Raw genomic sequence first — 17373 nt, 5'->3', positions numbered from 1 at the left:
TTTTTTTTTTAATTTGTAAAAAGCTATTCTAAATAGTACTTTGAAGTTCTCAATATAATTCTCATAACAGTCTCTATAATATTAGCAATATCGTGCGAAATTCAGCTATTCTGAATACACCACTTACCCCTAGCACATTTATGACCCGCCTCTGCTCACTCATGATTGGACGCCTGCATAACAAGGAGCAGATCTTTGACTCTCCCATTTGTTTAACCTACTCAAGACCTTCAACTGTTTATGTCCCGCCTCAACTGCCATGGAGAAAATACAGATTTCGTATTGGTTGACTTTATATATAAAAAATGTAATTCTGCACGACTAAATTGTAAAAAAAAAAAAAAAATCTGCGATCAACTCTTTAGTTAATTAATCAGTCCGATTAATCTGTTATCGGAGCAGCCCTAGTAGACGCCTATGGGTCACATGTCACTGTAGGTTTGTTACCTGGAAGCAAAAAAAAATAAAAAATTTAAAAGGAGAGATCAATTAACTTGTACAGGTACTTTATTTCAAAAACTCATTCAGAACACTACAAGGACAAAATGTTTTGGAAACTATTCAAGGGTAGCCAATTAAATTCTCTATGTCAATGTCAATTTACAATTCAGGTTTTCATAGAGGTCAGCGCAGCAGTAACAGTGTCTTTCAGATCCAACTGAAACTAGCTGTCAGGACGGGAAAGATAACAGTCTGATTCAATTATATTGTTCAATGCAGTAGCTTTTTTATTTTAAAAGCAATACCCATTTTTACTTGCATTAACCTCCTGGTACTGCATGGCTGCCCTAGCAGGAGCATGCTTGTTTACGTCACAGAATGGAGCGATAGAAGGAAGGGGGAAACGTGCGTGCCTTCAGCCAGTAAATAAACTGAAATTCACTTCAGATAAAGCTCAGAACAGAATAGTTTTGGAGGAATGTACAGTAAACAGAAACAGAGGAATTGAACGAGATAGTGGGGCACTGCAGCTTTACAGTAAACTTGATAAAACCAGACTAGTCTGAATTCAACCATGATGTTGAAGCTCCCCCTCCCCCCCCCCCCCCCCCCCCAAGAATTCGATAAAATTAGTACTGAACCAAAAGTGTTCTTTATAGGCGAATATTTTGCCAAAAAATAAAATTGTATTCAGTAATTATTAAATGTAATAAGCTGGAACATAATTGGATCTCTCAGAAGTAAAATAAACCCATTACACGTATTAAATCAAAAGGAGAGAAACACACTACTGCAGAAAAAGGTTGTTATTTACTTCAGTTTTAAAAATATCGAAATTCTGTTACAGGAATACATTTTAAGCAGTTTGAATATTCATTCAAAAATTGCTTCCATACTGTAGGTTCACATCCTATTATCAGTTTTAGACATCTCTGAAAACCTTTGCTTCATTCTCTTACCATATACCCCAAGGTATCTTTTACCCTTAGAAATACCAAACTATGGCTGTCCTGTTACTGTATCTGCCCTGTAAGCAAATGTCCACAATGGAAAAGGTCAGAACATTGCAAGAATGATAAACTACAGTACATATTTATTAGGGTTCTTTATGAAGTCCCCCGAGGAAAATATCCTATGAAGCAGCAACAAGTCTCAAGTTCCCTTCGTCTTGCACAATCTTGGTAACAGAATATCAACAAAACTATGAATAGAAGTGGACGCGACAAGGCATCTTACATTATTTCTGTAGTCCAAATCATTTTCCTCTATTAGTACTTTTATTTCTTTTGAACTACATTACCTGACAAGAACAGTATGTGGTCTTGAAAGCTTGGAACTTAACATGTTAGTTAGTCTAATAAAAATCACCACCTGCTGCTCTACTTTACATACAGCTAAAAGAATGTGATTATTGTGTAACAGTAATTCCTACAGTGCTTTCCTCAACATGTCTGCTCTCTAGTCACCTTCTGATAATACTCTGATAATCTGATTAAAGGGTTTCATAAAACATGCTTAGACAGTCAGTAACAAGCTGAACCCACTATGAATGCCTGTTGACAGGAAGCATAGTTTCGCATTGACAGTGGAACTCTGCAAGTCTATTCAAGTAACCCAAGCATCGGATTTTCATTTGGATTGAATTAGCATGATCAGTGATGTGCTTACGAAATCAAAAACACATTTTCTGCCACAATTTTACCCCTAATTATAGAAAAATCAACATCTACAGTATCAATGGACTGGTCCTTTTAAATATCTGAATCATATGTGTGTATATAGTATAATATATATATATATATATATATATATATATATATATATATACTGTATATATTAAAAAAAGTAAGATGTATCATTTTATTACTGGAATTATATTATAGATTATGGGTTATGGATAAAAGAAGGTTTTACACAGATGACTGAGTTTGTGAATTCTTAAATACAGTATATGAATTTAAGAATTAAGCCATCTTAAGTTTTAAGCCTGCAGCCACTACATAATGAAGGCAATGATGAAACAGGAGTGGCACACAATTTTGTGCTGAACACATGCATTTGTTTCCCAGGTAACCCCATCATCAGCGGCACAATGCTTTTTCTTCTGCTTCAGTAAGATTCCTTTAGCTCTGTATGAGGAGACTACAGCACCACACCTTGCACCTGAGGGCACTGTGCTAATTAAAGGCACATTTCTAAAGCGCTCAGTGTTAAAATATGTTAACACAGTAGGCAGTTCCAAATGAACAGTATCTATTAATAACCTGTCTTGCGTAACTGCAAATACGTCCAAGCGCCGACAGACAGAGCCCAAGCAGTTACCCTATGCTGTAGGTGACCACAAGTAAACCTTTCTTCTGTTCCGACTCCTAAAATGTAACCTGCAGTTTCTTTTACAATGACAAATTATGTTGGTGGGCCCTAATGAACAATTAGAATGTGTTAAATTTGTATTCACAGATCACGATTAGCACTTGGACTAACTTGTGTTACCTTCGGGTTAGGTAGTCCAAGGTTTATTTAAAAGGGACCACGGCTTTCATACACCTCAGGAGCAAACAAGCTGCTCACAAGTTCCCTATCTCTTGCTATAGATTTCCATTTTCCAGACTGTATTTTTGGGTAAAGCCAATTTATTCTGCTTTACACCAAGCGTTTCTTGTGCAGCAGGTATTACTGTATATACCAGACCCCTACACTGTTTTCACACTGTACCCTTTTACTCCCGAAGTTGGAATTCGCTAATCACTTCCGACTAGTTAACAACACCTCATTGTCAACACATGGAACTAGTTCAGAACTCCCAGTACAGTAAAACAAATGTGCTTGGACAACGTAGCATTAGTTTCAGGAGCTCCTGCTTCATAGGAAGTGAATCTATACTATTGTGGCTTCGCCCAAAGTAAAAGGAAGATAAAGGATCGGAAGCAAAATGATAAATCCAAAAACATTACGATTTATTTTTTATAAGCAGACATAGGTTCACTTTGCCAGCGGCGTCAATGTCATTTACTGTCCACACTATAATATTCTGCTGGGGCTTGTCATTAAGTTCACAGTCACAAGGTTAATCTGATCAGGACTCTTGCTAACACTATCTTGCAGAAGCTAGCAATGCCAATACAGCGATTAATCTTCCACAGTATAGAAACCTATGGCAGTAATTAAACTCCAATATAACCATGGACCGTGTGTTAACGTAGTGTACTGTATCTCCTCCTTCACAGACACCCGCTAAAACACCTTACACTTGACCCATGATGTTATCCAAGCATAACTTCACGGATCTAGTACCGGCAACCTCCTCACTGAAAACCTAGACAGACATATCAATCCGCCACAACTGTCAATAACACAGAATACATTACACAATTAATTCCTCAAGTGAATTTTACCTTAAACAACATGACAACTGTGGAAACCTCATTTGGAAAACAGCCTTCAAAACACAGAGCACCCAGGAGACCAGACAGCACTTCTCAATGAGAGGGAAAAAAAAAATAAGACACCTGGAGATCGACTCTTAGGGACTACAAGATAGAATCTGACAGAAATGAAGCATCCATGAAATGACAAACCAACTGGGCAGTCAAAGTTTTTTATGACTGGGTGAGTGAGAGTAACACAAGTATAGACTTGAAAACTGTCATGATAGAACACCTTAATACAGTTCTACAACAATTTTATGCCTCAGAAATAGCTCCGGAGAGCCTTATGGCATAAGCAGTTACGTGGGACTCAGAGCGGGCTTAAACAGACACTTAAATGAACAGCCCCTGAGCCCTAACATTAATATACTATTAGAACATCATAGTTAATACTTTACTAATGTAAATGGAAAACAATAACTATTTTATGAGGCAGAATGTAATTTCCATATTTGTCTGATTAAAATCACTTTTAAAAACATATAAAATGAGCCATCGTATAATAGGAATAATGCACTCCAGGTTGTCTGTTGTGCTGTGATAACATCACTTCTCGGGTGTTGGATGAACTTGGCCTGCGGCCTCATGCCCAACCACCCGAGGTGTGATGTTATCCCAGCACAACACATGCCCTGTTGTGCATTATTCCTTTAATGGACTGTAATAATTCTCGAACATACATAGAATACCGTTTTGGATTTCTCAAACACCATTAAATCTAAGATTTGTAGGAGTATGATAAAAGTGAAGATTGGTGCCAAATCAAGATAGTTATCGTGTTCACCATACCTACGTAGTGCGACAGATGGACGACACAACGAGCGTATAATGGACAATTTTTTGAACGAGGACCCTCACAAGGCTTTATTTTAAACATTTCAATTGTCCAAAAGGTTCTCTCTCTCTTTAAATATGTCATCTTTTGGCACATAAAGCATTCAACATACATCAAGTTATTTAGAAGTTGAACCCTTGGCAGTTCCTCAAAGTTACAGTAGAAGAATGTAACTAACCGAAAATGACTTTTACAGACCAGACAGTAACTACGACTGCTGACCACATAAACATCTGGTCATCTTTTAAGTCAAGGGGAGTCATGCATTAAAAATCTGCAGTATTTAATTTGATATATTCAGGGACCTGGGTAAACAGTACTGAAAAGATCCTCTGAACACTGAAACAGTTTAACCACACACACTGCTCTCTATCTGACAGGATGTCATCCTTCACTCATCAGAGGGCTTTAGTTTTTGATACTGCAACACAGCTTTTACATGTTTTGTTCTCAAATCCAAAGTTATGCAGCAAGTATAAAAGAGTCATTCTGTGATCCGTGTTATTCCTTCGAGAAATCGAACAAGAGTCCATCAGACGGCCTCATGCAACCAATTAGCTAAATGCTACCGATTTCCTCAGGGCGACAACATGAACTGATAAGCTGGCTATTCAAACATGTCTCGTATACTGTATACCCTGGCCAATGCTAGTCTGTAAATGACAAGCTTTCATCATTATGTTAAAACACCCCCAAATATACAGCAAGACTCTGGAATGCATGTAATTCTGTTATTAGTACTGTGGTTGTGTTGGCACTGCACAGACAGATTCAGGGTGTAATTATATGCAGCTTACAGGAACCACAGAACAATAATAAGAATTTGCTTTAATAGTCATCAGTCTTTTCCTTCTTGTCAAAGAAAATCACAATGGACTAAATATTGGTTGGTAGAAAACAAATATATCTAGATTTATTAAGTTAATTAAAAACAGTATCTCTTACAGTGTATGTGTTATATCGATACTTCTTGTAGTTCGTAAAGCATTCACTTACTGTAGACAGACTTTCGTCATCCTATAACCTCAGTATACCTGTAAGGGTAGCGTTGTCTGCTAAGATGTTGGGGTAACTTAGCAAACAACGTTGTTTGAATAAAGAACAGTTGTTTTTATTTTATTTTCTTGGTGCCACAGTTGCAACAGTTAATCCTTTCATGTTGAACACAATCAAATCAGAGAACAGGTAGACTAAACTAGATAGACTGGAACAAAACAAGAAACTATCAGAGCTTAACTTTTCACCCAGCCAAACAATATAATTTTAGCTCTACTATGAAGTAACCAATAACTACTACTTCAAACCTTGGTCAGCTGAATATCAGTGGTTATCTGGAGCATAAACTGCACTCCAACCCTCTCTCCTCTGAATGAGCCCCAGGAGGTGTAGGACGCTCCCCCCCCTGGAACAACCTCCTATCACAAATAAATCTAAATCAAAGGAAAGGTTATTTGAAATCACAATTACTATTCTTGTACAAAATAACATTCAGATTCAACTCACCTTTCATTTTCCCCTCTTTAATACTAACAGTAAAACCACAGAGCTCCTTCATTTTCATATGGATGTAAACTTCCCATAGACTAACATGATGCACGCGCCGAGCCCCATTTCAATCAGACGCGCACCTGCTCTAACATGATGTTTTCTCTCATGCACTGCAATCTGGGCACATGTTCCTCTCCTTATACTTGCATCACTAAGTAATTAAGCTTATTTTACCCATGCGTTCCTTTCTGATTAAACTACACCGTTCTTTCAGCCACAGCAATATATTACAGTAAACCTTTATTATTAAAACCTAAACGATCATTTTCTTCCTCTTAACAGGATTCTACCCAGACTCTTCCCAACTCCCTCACCCTTCACACAGGTAAGTACAGTGTTTAATTTTGTTACAGAAACAGTTTTAAATATGTGGCCGAGTCCAGCTTGCGTTTATTTATTTATTATTAAAACCAACACAGTCTTTGCAAAGTATTTTAGGTGGGGTTTTTCATGTACTGATATGTGGGGAGTTCTTCATCAGAATACCAAACAGAAATTCGGGAGCATGTACAGTTAATAACGACTTTACCACACTTTTGACCCCCAACGTGGTAATTACAATAACAACCGCATGTCGTCTTTGTTTGAAATTTTAACATGCTAGCAATGCTGTCTTTAATCACCAAACACAGTTTGCACCTGTTCCTGAACAAACATCTAAACCCTTGGCTAATACTGACTGCAGGTATTTAACATCTATATATTCTCAAGAGCAACTAGGCTACTACTTACAACACATGATGTAAATCTATGTTTAAGAACTGGAGGTGACTGTAGGAAGTTTTAATAGATTAATACTGTAACAGGACAAAAATTTCTGTCAAGGACACCAGAAACACTGCTTCTGTTACATTTGGGAGTGTTTAGTAGTCTCGGGGTGTTTGTGAACACAGCCAGGTGCTTGTGTTGTCCTTGGTCCCTGGTACACTGGTAATGTAAAAGTGAGACATTAAAAATGTAAACTTTTTTTTTTTTTCCTAGTTACCAGCCTGCTATACAAAATTTCTAAACAAACCTAGTTGCTAAAATACAGAGAGCCAGAGACATTTCTGAAATACTGGATTCGCACTTCACATCTCACTAATGCTACATTTTTTATCTGCCACCTGGACGGATCTGACAGTGATCAGCTTTTCCAAATCAGTCTCTACAAATAGCTATGACGGAGGATGCGATCCAATGAGTGTCCTTACAGGCGGCATGTCAAACAGTCACCAGAAATAAGCAATCAAGCAGCACGATGATATTCGTCACCTTTATTTCTACACTCTCATATGCAATATTAAGATTTCTGTTTAACGTTCGGTTAAAGATGGAACTTGCCGGCCAGGCAGCTAAATGTATACTGCAACAAGAGATGGGATCTACTTTTAAATTTCATGATGCAGATGGAAACTGAAGCTATTTCAACTGTACGCACCCAATGAGAACTGAGATCATAAAGCTACACAATAATATAACACTGTCAGCAGTGTACAAAAGCATCCGAAACAAGTTATTCTTCTTTAGCAAGCTTGTAGGATACAAGAAAAATAAGTTTACTAGTTTTCACTTGCAGAAAATAAATTAAAGCATGTATTTCTTTAGCAGTAGGAGTCGATATACAAAGACGATATGTACTATTGTACATTTAAAACTAAAGCATACTGTCATTTGTGGCAAGACAGATATTTCCTACATTTCCTAACATCAGTGACCCAAACAGGAAATACATTCCACATGATCTCAGCAAACGCAGTCTGAAATCTTTTCACCACAAAACCTGGCTCAAGTTCCACACTACAGTATAACACAGACTTCAGCACTAAAACATTCTTTCTAAGTATACAAGCCACACTAAGCACAACATGTTGACAATGCTTAACAACATATTGCTGTCTGGATCCGGTACCTTTCATTTTGCTGAAGCTTTCAACTTTAATGTGAGAAAAAAAAAACACACTTGTATGTTGGTTTATATTCCATGGTCAGTATAAACAGGCTTTGTTTCATCTTTTTGTAGTTTGCTTTTTTATTGATTATTTTACACTAAATGATTGTTAAAAAAATATTTTTTATACTGTATATATATATATATTATATATATATATATATATATATATATATATATATATATATATATATATATATATATTATATATATATATATATATATTTTTTTTTTTTTAACTAAAACTATTAATGTTCAAATTGGAATTTCAAGCAACAGAATTTGACAGGACCACTTAATGTTGCTGCATAGCATTAAATAATAGCTTTCACCAGCTTAGTTTACAACCTAAGCCTTCAGATAATTCTGATGATCTCTCTCTTGTGCTTAACACAGCAACTAGCACAGGAGAATACACAACAGTATCACTGTGTTTACAGTTTTGATGGGTGAGGCTGCATGTGATCTATCACTCATTCAAGGTTTCTCAATGATTCATAAAAGGGTTTTTAAATCTGCACCAGCAGGGGTCATATCCTATTTACCAAAACAGATTTAGCTTTAGTACTACAACAGCAATGTTGCTAACTAAACACACACCCAGAGTCTTACTTTTTTTAATGGATTAATATAAAATAAACTGTGATATAGACAGGATTCAACTGATTGAATTTGCATATTATTACAATGCTTTGGTGGCAAGGTGGGTAATCTAGGAATGGCTAATTATAGCATCTTGTTAAATGTTACTCTAAAATATAATACCTCGATGTCTGCTTACTATATTCTCCAAGGTTTACCATTGCTATGACCTCTACTTTATCAGAAAATTGACCATGCCGACAGTCTGTTCAGACCGTAATTCAGTTTTAGCTGTAGCAGGGCTGCAATCCACGATACCACTCTGTTAGCACAAAGGACATACTTATAATACTGCATCAGTGGGATGTTATGAATGCCATGTGCACATTATGCTTTGAAAAGAAACCAAAAATGGCTAAGGAAGGAAGAGATTTTCCTTGGCTCCACATAGCGTTTTGTTGTACTGATAACACTTTACAAACTACTACACTAAACATACTTTATAAACCAATGCTCGGATGAACCTTTCAATAACGGTTGGATAATTGATAAAGTAAAACATTTCATACACACGGCTTTCTGGTTACAAAAAAAAAAAATCATTTTACAGTATTAACTAATGTCAGTTAATAAAAGATTGAAAACACCTCAAAAAGTAATTTCCAAAAGTGCCACTAAAACAAAACCGAGCATTTCAAAACAGCTCCAAATACGGATGCATAAAGTTGGTTTAAATAAGCCACCAATTGCAACCTATTGTTCTTTTGCATATAATACTTAAGCAATCAATTAAATGCCCTTATTCTTTACACAGCGTGTGTGAATCAGAGTCATTTAATCAACAAAAACTATTTAGAAACTGTTTTTTACTTTGAAAATATATATTTTAAATACTACTGCAGAGCCACGCCTACTGTATCAGCGCAACAAATTATATGCAAATAAACAAATACATTATTATATATTTCATATTTACCTGTCGCTTCAAAATACTGTCCGCCCGTACTGCACCCGGCTTAGAAAAACATAGAAGAAATGTCTATTTATGCAGATGATCACTATGTAGCAGGAAGGTGCATTGGAATCTCCGCAAGCGCAGTATGCCAGTTTCACCGAAACTCGCTGCACATTGCTAGAGGACACTTTGTAGCAAGCTATTAATACGGCTTTTTAACACGCGCCCACCCCCCAAAAAAAATAGAAAATCGGGGTTTCTCCCTTCTCCATAACCACAGCGAGCGATGCAACAGTTCGGCAGCGCTAAAGTACATGCAGCTTACATACACCCAACAGTGATCTAAATATCTTTTTTTAAAAGAAAAAAAATGAACACGACATGAATATGTAAAAAAATATTAAATACGAAAGAGTACGTTAATCGTTAGTACATTTACATTAAATACCATGGAAACATCTAATTCATACGGTACGTTTTGATCTGCTTTTTCTCCAGCATGATCGCGATAGGCACACAAAGTGAATCAACTCACACACTCAAAATGCCACCCCTCTTTCACTCCGTAAATCAAAGCAAAATGCTTGTATTAGAAAAGATCACGACTCGTGCTAGCACTAAGTAATACTCACAGTAAGCCTGCCGCATATACAGAATGTACTGCACCACAGTGATTCCCTGACCAAATCTGCGACACAATTTATCGTGAACTAAACAGCCCGAAGCTCCGCAAATGCTAATTTTACAGTCAGAGATATTTTATACCGTTACGGTTACACTAGACGGGGTTTTATTTTTTGTCGCCCTTTCAACGTTTTTAAAAATAGATATTAAACACAGCTCTTACCAACAACGTTTTCCACCCTCCTGACATCAAATCCTTGTGTGTACACCGGAACTGACGTTTCTCCATATCAACCAGGTCAAGTGCCCTACAAGGGAGTTTCTCTACTCCACGGGCGTCTGGAGATACAGTGACTGCAAACGATAGGATTAAAAACAAACTTTTAACTTGAAAGCACTCATTTTCTCAATATTATAGGAAAACTTGATAACAATTAAGCCACAAGATATAGTAATTATAGCTTAGTTTATTTTTTTTTCCCGAACTGTTACCATGTGTGCACATAACTGATCTCCCATTTGATCCAGTTGCAAATGTAAACTTGGAAATTTGAAGGAGGGATTAAAAAAAAAAAATAATAGGTTGATACTGTGGTTTAACCTCGAGAATTACACTTTCTAGCTTTTTTTATCCCATCATTTAATCTGCAATTTTCATTTTTAGCGCAGGGCCTGAAGTTACCTATTTTTTGTTTATACATTCAATCTGTACTTAAGAAACTTTTAAAATCCTTAATTGATCTGTATTCCGAAAAGATAACTTGCTGCAGATTTTCACACCTAACTAAAAACCCTTTCACACTGGCATGCTCTACCCGGGTCGGAACCTTCCAGGGTCAGGACCCGGTGTCATGCGGGTCGGCTACGTGATTTCACACTGCTTTTGATACAGCATGTTGACCTGGTTGACAGATGCAAGTACACAATGCGCTTATCAATGCCCCGGAAGCAGCTTGTTACAGACGCTTCCATCCAAGCTTCTCTGCATTGAACCGTCGGCCCAAATGTTGATTAGAGCAAATGTTTCTACATCCCTGCTGCAATCTGGCTCATGGTGTGTCTCAAGCAACAAAAATATGGCTGAACAGAAAAGTTTCTTACGGAAGTGAAACCTTTCCGCAGGTGTGGCTGTTTGTGATTTCGTCGGCTTAAGAACATCTCGCTCAACCCGGGTCAAACATGTCGACCCACATTGGGACCCGGTTAGGAGTGCTAGTGTGAAAGGGTCTAAGCTTTAGACTGTCTTGTACTTACTGGGTCATTTGTCCATTTCAGACCTATGTAACTATTAAATGGAAGTGAAAAATAGGTAACATTTATGGAATTGTTTTGTCAGCTCTAATCACTGTAGTAATTGACAGTCCCTCCCTTCATAATATTAACGACATTGTGGCAGGTGTTCCAGTGGTTAAAGAAAGGGGTTTGTTACCAGGAGGTTCCAGGTTCAATCCCAGCCACAGCCACTGACTCACTGTGTGTGACCCTGAACAAATTGCTTAACCTCCATGTGCTGCGTCCTTCAGATGAGACATAAAACCAAGGTCCTATTGTAAGTGGCTCAGCAGCAGCAGTTGTGATGCATAGTTCACCCCCAAGTCTCTGTAAGCTGCTTTGGATAAAAGCATCTGCTAAGTAATAATAATATATTGTTCTGTACATAAGGTGTATTCAATAACATGGATTGTTTTTTGTTAAACTAAGCAACAGATTGTATTTAAACATACAACCTTCGTAAGGTGAGATTGAGAAATACTTTATTGACACTGATAAGATGCTTAATAGACAGCGTAAAATGGATCAATAAAGCATTATAGATCAAGTTATAAACTGTTCCAACATTTACAAATACTTGAAAGATGATCTTTTCTTTACCACAGTTGACAACATTTACTGCAGGGTTTCAGATTTGACTGAGGGTTTGAGGACCCCATGATCGCACACTAAAAAGTGCTTTGTTATGACAGGCATGTGGTACTGGTCAGGAAGCAGTAGTCAGGTGATCTAGAACACAAAAAACATGTGACAAATTACCAACTTAAAATAAGTATTTTGTTTAGGAATCTGTACACACATTTCACCTGTAAGATAAGTCCCATCAAATCCTATTCAGCAGTGTGGAGTAGTGGTTAGGGCTGTGGACTCTTGACTGGGGAGGGTTGTGAGTTCAATCCCAGGTGGGGGACACTGCTGCTGTATCCTTGAGCAAGGTACTTTACCTAGATTGCACCAGTAAAAACCCAACTGTATAAATGGGTAATTGTATGTAAAAATAATGTATAAAAAAATAATGTGATATCTTGTAACAATGGTAAGTTGCCGTGGATAAGAGTGTCTGTTAAGAAATAAATAATAATATTCACAAAGCTTTAACACAAGTCTCTTTTGCTGGAGAACATCTGTTTGATATTGATTTGTTTGCTATTTATTAAACAAATATCTAGACTGTTGCTGGTTACAGTTTAGAAAAGTTCCATGCATGTAATATTACTTTGATTTTGCATTATCCATTTAACAATCTAAAAAAAACACTTTAAATAACTCAGGAGTTTGTGTCTGTTTTTGGACTGTTTTGGGTTATATCACGTGGGAACATTAGGATTTATGTTAGGACAATGTTATGGCAAGCATATACAGGAGCAAGGCATAGTGATAGGTAGAGTCGGTACTGGACAAAGCAACATCTACTGTAGTAATACTAAAAGAAAACTCGGTGACAATTGTTTGATAGAAGTCTTTCTCAATGTCTTCAATCACGTGACTTGATGTATGTCAATGTATTAGATTTAGTGATTCATAAGAGTAATTCACTGCTTAGAGGAACACCAATGAAGACATTAGCTGAAACATTGCTACGAGTTTTACCTCTGGACATGAATTCTTGCCGCAGATAAAGCCCCCCACCCTTCCCCTCCATTTGTCACCAGTTTTCAGCTTGTGTTACAGTGGCTGTTTAAGAAGGCCAGGAGGGAATGAGATGTGTAGAATGGAATGTGAGGCTGCTGCAGAAGAATGTACGACAGAAGGACTTTTGTCAAGACAGAGAAATGTTCAGGAATGCTGTGATGAGAACTGTACTTGAAAATGTGTTATTGAGTCACAAAATGTTCTTGCTGTGGGCTATATGTTACTGAAATGTCAATATATATATATATATATATATATATATAACTGGATGGATAATGAGCCTAACTGTAAAATGATCGTTGTATTTATATGGGAAAAACATGTTGCTGTGACAACCGGCATTAGAGGCCTAAAAGGGTGTCACACCAACAAGACATGAAATAAGACCATTGTTCTTGTACCAGAGATAGACTATTGCATCATTCTTGTTTCTTGTTTAGTTTTTCAGAGGAAGCACCTCATACAGACCCATAGTTTTAGTGAAGCAAGTTGGCATGACTGGGTGGGACATTTGCTCTTCATTTTAGCCCTAAAAAATATTGTCTTGTATGGTGACTTCCAAAATGGATAATGTTATAATATTATGAAACCAGTCTGTAAAACTTCATTTTACTCAGCTCGTTCAAACATCCAACTGGGGGTAATGCTGGAAGTCTACAATTCAACCTTCAACCAGACTAATTGCTATTTAAAAATGCCTTTACCAACCTCCACATTTCCCTGGCAGCCTTCATTTTCTGCCTAATATTTGTCTCGTAAGTAGGAGAGGCCGAGTTCTGCCAGCTCATAATCCTAACTGGGGTTGAATGAATCCCAATTGAAATCGATTTTATCTCAAACGGCTGTTGATGGAATTGAATAGGTCTGATTTCAAATGCTTCCAAGTCAAACCAATGTACCAGTTTTGGTAGTAAATGCTGCAACACATTTTGAGGCTTAAATGAAAAAAACAACTATCCAAAATGTTTGTCTATTGGCGCTCCTGTCATCTCAATAATGAATCTATTTTGCTTCTTGACGTCTTTTTAAAAAAAGCATGGCTTTCTCAATGAAGCGAAAAAATAAGCTATAAATCACTGCTTACTAATATTTGTGTTTCCTACCAATTTAGAACAGCTCATAAATGTTCTTTTCTTCTTGACAACAAAATTTGAAAAAAAATCTCAAAATAGTGCAATGTTGTGTTTGTTTTGACCCTATCAGCAAGTACACAGGTCCTGGCTGTGAATAGAGATCATGGGACCTCATTCACTTGGGACACAATTTGACCATGGAGCCAGCTGACAGACAAGAGTGGGTAAGTTGTGCCTCTCTGCTAAACAAGTGAAAATGGAAGATATGTGAAACATGGAAACAATAATACACAAAACACAGGGAATTCCCAGAATATGGTACTATATAATTGTAAAGTGAGGATAGCTAAAAAAATAATTCCAGGAATTTTGTACACCATCCATTCAGTATTCGGTCTCAAATGTGTTAGCAACCCTATATTTTCATTTTAAAACCTGATATCTTGCACTGCATAGGTTAAAGAAATCTGTTTGCAGGCCTTGTTTTCAGATAGTCTTGCACTTGGTCATTTCATCTGGACAGTGAAATAATCACCACCTCTTCACTTTAAGCAAAAGGGAATACCCAGAGATAAGGTACAATAATACTGTTCCGTAATGTGAGGTTACCCACCACAATTCTATACTTCTGTCGTTTCTTTAACCCTTTCAGTCCTGCTGCCGTATGTTAATTTATGGCGTCGGAAATCGCTTCTGAGGTAGTGCATAAAAATAAACTAAAAAGCTGTCTTTTTCTCATATATACTCATTCAAGGAGTTCCGGTTCCTTCTTCAGGAGTGAAAGAGTTACTAATACTAGGGGCGGATATCTCCCAGGAAGTAGAGGGCGTGAGGCATTGTACTGTACATTACGGAAGCTGCTTGCGTGAGAGACTCAGAGACCAGGTATGATGTAATTGAGAAATAAATGTCTAGCCGTCATATAAGAGCAAGCTTATATGACGAGCTTCTGTACGTGCGCCGCTCATCCTGTGTGCGTGGTCCCGTCCGCCCCCATGCAGTTTTTGTCCCAAACAAACGGTGACCTCGTGGGGGCCCAATTCTGATGGGGGCCCTACACTATTTTCTTATAGGTTAATCTGATGGGGGCCCTACACTATTTTCTTATAGGTTAATCTGATCCTGGTTAAAGAGCGACCTGGGATGGGAGTGAGATATCAGAGGGGTCTTCACTTTAGATTCACTTTGTTTGTATGTCATTTTTTGTTTCATATCCTGGTGAAAATGTTTAAAATCGAAAGGTCACAAGAAACAGGGATAATAGGACGCATCGTGAAGGTCCAATATAACAAAACTACATAGCAAATGTCTATCCCCAACCTCTTATTAGCATCGCTGGCTATAGCAGGAGATACATATTCTTGTATTTCCCAGAGATCAGCGCAAAGACTACCAAATTAGACTCGATCTGCTATAAAGAGTCTGGTGCAGTAGAGCTAAAAGTGTGACTGCCAAAACCACAATGTGATTCCAACTGTTACTGAGGCTGTATCACTTGTTTCTTGGGGCCAGTTTTTTAAAACCTGTAATCTGGATCAAAGTTATCCTGATTTTGTAATCCTATCGAGATTACGTGTATCTGGATCGGTTTGATCCGGTTTTTCAGAAAATGTCACTGCTGGATTACATTTATCAAGATTAGAAATAATTAATGTTACAAAATCCATCTTTTAAAAAGTAATCTCGACCACAAAATATAGGATTACAAAATTTGTTTTTTTCAAAATTTAGGTAATCGGATTTTTGTGTTTGATTGGGAATATATTGTACAATTGGTTTTTTCAAAAGATTACTGTGATTTGGATTTCGTTTTGGTAATCCGATCACACTTTTAATCACGATTAAATGTTGCAATTGGGTTTTTCACAATTTAAAGAGGAGATCAGATGCATACATGCGCCTCCTTAGCTCACAGATGCTGGACTCCCGACCAACTAGGAAGACGATGAAAATGTCTAAAAACACATGTATTTTTTCAGTTTTTTTTTAAAATTTTATTCAGTTTAGATTTAGTTGTTTCATTTCTGCTGAGTAGGCATAAATAAAATAACCATTATTTGCATGCGTTATATGTGCACTAACATTGAAAGTGATTTAGATTTTGTTAAAACGAATAATATAAAACAACATAAATAAAGTTGTGTATTAATCATTATTATCACAATCTTATTAATTGTGTTAAATTAGGTTATACCATGAATAAGGCATTTAAAAAAAAAACTATTCAAAAACTGAATTTTGTAATTGTGATTATTTGTTAGCTAGATAAATGTAACCCAGCAGTGACATTTTCTGAAGAACCGGATCAAAATGATGCAGATAAAAGTAATCTTGATCACAAAATCCGGATCACTTTGATTAAAAATTTTGAAAAACCGGCCCCTGAGTCAACTACTAGATTCTCGGAAGAACTGTCCCCCTGGTGAGCTGGCAGTGTCTGAACTCAATCTTGGCGTATGCTGCCCCCAAGTGTTCATTTATGGTATAGCCTAGCTTTTATGACAATACTTAAAGTGTACCAGATTTCCAAAGCATGAATTGGGAAATTGTTGAAAGTGATAATCTGTGTAAATCCACTTCAATTCAATAGAGAACACTGACCTGGGAGGGTGAAGCCCTATTAGTGTTAATATCAGTAATTCTGAAGCTTCGTTGGGTTAGATATTTCTGTCCAAGCCCTTTCTGTAGAGGAAGAACACAGTATTGCCTGAAGGTACGTCACTGAATGTACATCACTATCAGCCACACCGTTCAAATTACCAACAATTATGTTTATATCAAGGATATATATATAAGGGTTATCTTTTTTTTATTATCCTTGGTTTGTATAAGGAAGTAGAGACCAGACAGGATGTTCATTAGTAAGCATTTTTTATTATTAATATCTTTTTTCTAAAATTTCCAATTAGTCTTATCATTTTTTTCTGCCAATTTGGAATAGCCAATTATTTTTAGGCTCAGCTATATTTTTTATATAAAAAATTCTATTTTTGATATCAATAATTCTATTTTTGATATAAAAAAATGCATACTAATGAACATCCTGTCTGTAC

General features: G+C 36.8%; 1 protein-coding gene across 5 annotated transcripts in view; it reads right to left on the bottom strand.

Moving 5' to 3' along the window:
• The window catches only part of LOC117425573 (granule associated Rac and RHOG effector protein 1-like), a 43977-nt gene extending 33276 nt beyond the window's left edge, over positions 1-10701 (bottom strand). The window contains exon 1 of one of the 5 annotated variants that reach the window (XM_034042579.3): positions 10567-10701. In XM_034042579.3, the coding sequence (XP_033898470.2) occupies positions 10567-10632 (66 nt within the window). In that variant the 5' untranslated portion in view covers positions 10633-10701. Of the gene's footprint in view, positions 1-9740; positions 9919-10351; positions 10517-10566 lie in introns of those variants that run through there. The other 4 variants (XM_034042576.3, XM_034042578.3, XM_058993614.1 and 1 more) reach the window with 4 other exon arrangements.
• Between the last annotated feature and the right edge of the window lie 6672 nt (positions 10702-17373).

Source organism: Acipenser ruthenus, chromosome 20 (assembly GCF_902713425.1).
Source record: "Acipenser ruthenus chromosome 20, fAciRut3.2 maternal haplotype, whole genome shotgun sequence".
In the NCBI taxonomy this organism is placed as follows: domain Eukaryota; kingdom Metazoa; phylum Chordata; class Actinopteri; order Acipenseriformes; family Acipenseridae; genus Acipenser; species Acipenser ruthenus.
This window is presented reverse-complemented; position numbering and strand designations above follow the sequence as displayed.